This window comes from Lagenorhynchus albirostris, chromosome X, assembly GCF_949774975.1.
Source record: "Lagenorhynchus albirostris chromosome X, mLagAlb1.1, whole genome shotgun sequence".
NCBI classification, from domain to species: Eukaryota; Metazoa; Chordata; class Mammalia; order Artiodactyla; family Delphinidae; genus Lagenorhynchus; species Lagenorhynchus albirostris.
This window is the reverse complement of record NC_083116.1, coordinates 21,833,640-21,838,938: the sequence shown is the minus strand read 5'-3', so window position 1 is coordinate 21,838,938 and position 5,299 is coordinate 21,833,640. Positions and strand designations below refer to the sequence as shown.

General features: G+C 41.5%; 1 protein-coding gene across 1 annotated transcript; it reads right to left on the bottom strand.

Annotated features, from left to right (window-relative positions):
- Window positions 1-753: 753 nt before the first annotated feature.
- Window positions 754-4,076, bottom strand: ACTRT1 (actin related protein T1). The gene is given in 2 exon segments (XM_060137274.1): window positions 754-1,909; window positions 3,970-4,076. Coding segments are annotated over 2 exon segments (1,263 nt in total).
- Window positions 4,077-5,299: the final 1,223 nt, after the last annotated feature.

Genomic DNA, 5,299 nt, shown 5'->3' with positions numbered 1-5,299 from the left:
AACTTTAAAAATTGTGAATCACTATATTGTACATCTGTAACATATAATATGTTACAAAGCATACGATACTTCAGTTAAAAAAATAGAGATGTTGATTCTTAATACTCCAACTGGGAATAGGGGCCCTCAGCTTAGAGATCCTTAAATAAATAGCGATTTCTCTCCTCATCTCTCTCCACATCTCTCCTCTTTGACAAGGAAGGACAGCAGCTCTATCTTATTTAGCTGCCTATCACTAGAGAGCCCTACTGTGCTAATTAAGAACCAGTTGACTGAAAGGGTCAGTTGAGCCCTAAGAGCCGGGTAGCATTCCTTCTTCAACTTAATTCTCCTCCCTCCCCACATTTTCCCTGGTAATTCTGTCTCTCCTTCACACTAGATCTATCAAAAACATCTAAGACACTTGATTAAAATGAAGATTCTAGGGACCTACTGAATCAAGCTTCTAGGCATGAGGCTCAAGTACCTGTTTTTACTACAAACCCTGCAAGTGGACACAGCTGTAACACATAACCCAAGGATTTATCAGGAGAAAACTGAATAGGTCCCTGAGACAGGAAGGGTGGACTAGAATCACTTAAAAAGATTCACTACCTGGATGAAAAATTACTCTGATGCTACCAAAAATGAACTGAAACCCAAAATGCCGTATCACTTTTACTGAATACATGCTGAAGCCCAAGGGAAAATGTCACTTTCCACCAGTGCTCCTATGATCTGACAATTCAAGCTGTCCCCTGTGCTCTGAATCCTTTAAAAGCATCTTCTCTAGAAAACATATGTCCCAAGCTCCATGAAATCCTCAGAAGTTACCCACATCTGCCTGAAACTGCTCAGAGAGGTCACAATGGATGCACTGATCCATTCAGAGAAACATCCATCAGGAGAAGCGGTGATCTTGATGGGAGTTCCTCTGAAGGCCAGCTGTTCCAGTTCTTTCATAAATCTTTTCTCAAGCCCAGGGAAGAGAGTGGTGCCCCCAGACAGCACAATTTCTTCAAAAAGATTTTTCTGGATGTTGGTGTCACACTTCATAATGCTGCTGGAGACCATTTTTGATAGTCCTGAGTTGTGGACACCCAGCCAGTCAGGTGCAAAAAGAATCTCAGGTACCTGGTACAGCTGATCCCCAAGGTGGATGACATTTCCATCTGGTAGTTTGTATTTTCTCAGGACCTCCTCTGGCTTCTTATGAAGTTTGTTCTCTGGCTCTAAGGCCACATAGCACAGCGTCTCTTTTATGTCATCCACTAAGGCCTTGTTGAGTATGCAAGGGTAATTACACCCACTAGCCAGGAGGAGTCGGGTGAGGTGCTCTGTGATGTCTCTCTCTGCCACATAGAGTTTGGTGATGGCATGAGGAAGGGAGTAACCCTCAAAAATGGGGACAGTGCAAGTGATCCCATTACCACTGTCCACCACTAAGCCCGTGACAAAGGCAGAGGTATACAGTGCTACAACCACGTAGTTGGACAGGTAGAAGGCAGGCATACTGAAGGTCTCAAACATCACTTCTGCTGTCTTCTCTCGAGTCTCCCTTGGCTTCAAGGAGGGCTCAGTCATGAGCACAGGTTGTCGACAGGGTTTTACTCCCAGCTCCCACTCAAAAAGATACTTCCAGAGTTTTTACATGTCATTCCATCTTGTTACCAGTCCATGTTCAATGGGATAGTGCAAATGCAAGCCTCCATACTTGAACAGGGCTTCCCCCGCCCCAGTGTAATTTTTCTGATTGGCTTCTGGTAAAGCCATGTTGAATTTAGGATGCCCCATGACAGAACTGATGACATGACGGGGCCCAGTCTCTCCAGACATGCCTACTTTGCAGAGTCCTGATCCATTGGCAAAAATTACAGCTGCAGTATCTAATGCATATGGGTTGAACACGTCTGCAGCATGCTCTTCTGACCTTCGCCAAAATAAAGAAAGAACATGGCCACTTTGTGAGATAATAGGTACCTCTGGAAGTTTATCAGCCACAGGATTCCAAAGTTCTTAGGTTGTCACTGAAGCAGAGCTAGCAGGCTGTCCCCTAACCCCATCCTCAACCCATGAATACTGTCCCTTTTCAAGCAGCACAGGGCCTGCTGAGGCAATTTCAGTGATGACTGCTCACTATGTAATAAAGTAGCCGAGGCAACAATTGTTCTCAGAGAGCATCAGAGGATGTTTAAGGGGTGGGGTCTCTGAGCCACCAGTACTCCTAGCTTGGTGATACTTGAAACAGAGGAAGGCAAACCATACCTCTGAACAGCTTTTGATAAGTCTGTGAACATGAAGCAAAGGCCTAGGCTTAGAAGCTAATGAAGCGGCCCAGCTGTGAGGTTGTCCCAGAAAGCTGACTTCTATACTCAGCTGAGCTGCTGTTTGTGGGATGACAATTATACCCTTTCCTTTGCTAAGGGAAGGAACTAATCAGCAGACACAGGTTCAGATTGGAGCAAAGATGCCAACAATCCACTTCCAGAGGTGGTCAGAACACCCTTTCTTTTATTCCCCCTTATATTTGTTTTGTTTTAAAACAGATTTATTAAGATAAATTTCATATACAATACATTCACCCATTTCCATAAATTTCAATATATTCAACTATGTACAAACATTACAAGAGTCAAGTTTAGAACACTTTCTTTACTTCAAAAAGAAACCCTGCACCTTTTAGCTATCACCCTCTTCGGGCCATCCTCATGAGCCCTAAACTCCACTAATAATATTTTTGTTGTCTCTATAGACTTATCTCTTCTGCATCTTTCACTTAAACAGAATTATACATGTGACCTTTCACGTCTGGCTTCATTCATTTAGCATACTTTATTCAAAGTTCTTCCATTTGAATATAATTTTTTTAACCTATTCTACACCGTAACATTTTTCACAGTATTTATAATCCTTACTTATTTCTGTAAGGTTGGTAGTAATATCCCCTTTACTTTTTTGAACTTTTAAGAGAACTGTTTTTTGGTTTCATTGATTTCTCTATTGTTTTTCTATTCTCTATTTCAATAATTCCTGCATTTTTTTAATCACTTTATTCCTTTTTTAAAAAAATTATTTTATTTATTTATTTTTGGCTGTGTTGGCTCTTTGTTGCTGCGCGCAGGCTTTCTCTAGTTGCGGTAAGTGGGGGCTACTTTCATTGTGGTGCACGGGCTTCTTGCTGCAGAGGCTTCTCTTGTTGTGGAGCACGGGCTCTAGGCATGCGGGTAGTAGTTGTGGCACGTGAGCTCAGCAGTTGTGGCTCACGGGCTCTAGAGCACAGGCTCAGTAGTTGTGGCTCATGGGCTTAGTTGCTCTGAGGCATGTGGGATCTTCCCGGACCAGGGCTGGAATCCGTCTCCCCTGTATTGGCAGGAGGATTCTTAACCACTGTGCCACCAGAGAAGCCCCCCTTTTATTCCTTTTGCTTGCTTCAGTTTGCTTTTCTTTTTCCAGTGTGTTAAGTTTGAAGGTTAGACTGTAGATGTAAAATTTTTCTTCTTTTTTTAAAATACAGACTGAGATGATTCATTTGTCAACTTGGCTAAGCTATTGTGCCCAGTTGTTTGGTCAAACACTAGTCTAGACATTACTATGAAAGTATTGTGTTTATGTGATTAACATTTAAAATAAATGGCTTAAATAACAGAGATTAACATCCATAAGGTGTGTGAGCCCCATCCAACCAAATGAAGGCCTTCAAAGCAAAACTGAAGTTTCTGGGAGAAGCAGGAATTCTGCCTCCATACTGTAACATAGAAAACCTTTCTGAATTTCTAGCGTGCTGGTCAGCCGTATAAATTTCAAACTCAAGACTGTAACATTATTATGCTTAATGTGTCACCTTGACTTGGCTAAGAGATGCCCAGATATCTTGTAGAACATTATTTCTGAGTGTGTCCATAAGGGTGTTTCTAGTAGAGATTAGCATTTGAATTGGTAGATTGAGTAAAGAAGTTCAGCCTCACCAATGCAAATGGGAATTATTCAAACTGTTGAAGGCCCTGAACAGAACCAAAAGACAGAAGAAGGACAAATTTGCTCTTGGTGTCTCCGGGATACCCATCTGTGGACATCGGACATGGGTACTCCTGGGTCATGGGTCTTCAGACTTGGACCAGGACTTTCACCATTGACTCCCCTGGTTCTCAGGTATTCAGGTTTGTACTGGAACTATATCACCAGCTTTCCTGGGCCTCCAGGTTACAGCTAGCAGTTGATGGGACTTCTCAGTATACAAAACGGCATGAGTAAATATCTTTTTATCCATCATCTATTCTATTCTATTCTATTAGTTTTGTTTTTCTGGAAAACCCTGACGAACACAAACATCAACTCTTCTTTTTTTTTTTTTTTTAGCTTTTTTGAGGTATACTTAATATACATTTGCTCTGGTGATCAGTGATCATTGATCTTTGATATTACTATTGTAATTGTTTTGGGGCACCACAAATCGTGTCCTTATAAGAAGGCAAAATTAGTAAATGTATATGTTTTGACTACTCTGTTGACCAGCTGTTCACTGATCTCTTTTCCTGGAGCCTCCGTATTCTCTGCAACACAACAATATTGAAATTAGGTCAATTAATAACCGTACAATGACCTCTAAGTGTTGAAGTGAACGGAAGAGTCACACAACTCTCACTTTAAATCAAAAGCTAGAAATGATTAAGCTCAGTGATGAAAGCATGGCAAAAGCTGAGATAGGTTGAAAGTTAGGCCTCTGGCACCAAACAGCCACGTTTTGAGTGCAAAGGAAAAATTCTTGAAGGAAATAAAAAGTGCTGCTCCAGTGAATACACAAATGATAGGAAGGCAAAATAGGCTTATTGCTGACATGAAGAAAGTTATAGTGGTCACGAGAGAAGATCAAACCAGCCACAACATTCCCTTAAGCCAAAGCCCAATCCACAGTAAGGTCCTAATTCTCTTCAATTCTATGAAGGCTGAGAGAGGTGAGGACACTCTAGAAGAAAAGTTTGATGCTAGCAGAGGTTGGTTCATGAGATTTAAGGAAAGAGGCCATCTCCATAACAATAAAGCAGAAGGTGAAGCAGCAAGTTCTGATTTAGAAGCTGCAGCAAGTTATCTAGAACATCTAGCTAAGATAATGAAGGTGGCTACACTAAACAACCGGTTTTCAATGGAAATGAAACAGCCTTCTATTGGAAGAAGATGCCAGCGAGGACTTTCACAGTGAGAGAGAAGTCAGTGCTGGCTTTAACTCTTAAAAAGACAAGCTGATTCCCTTGTTAGGGGCTAATAAGTTGAAGCCAAAGCTCATTTACCATTTAGAAAATTCTAAGGCCCTTAAGAATTATGC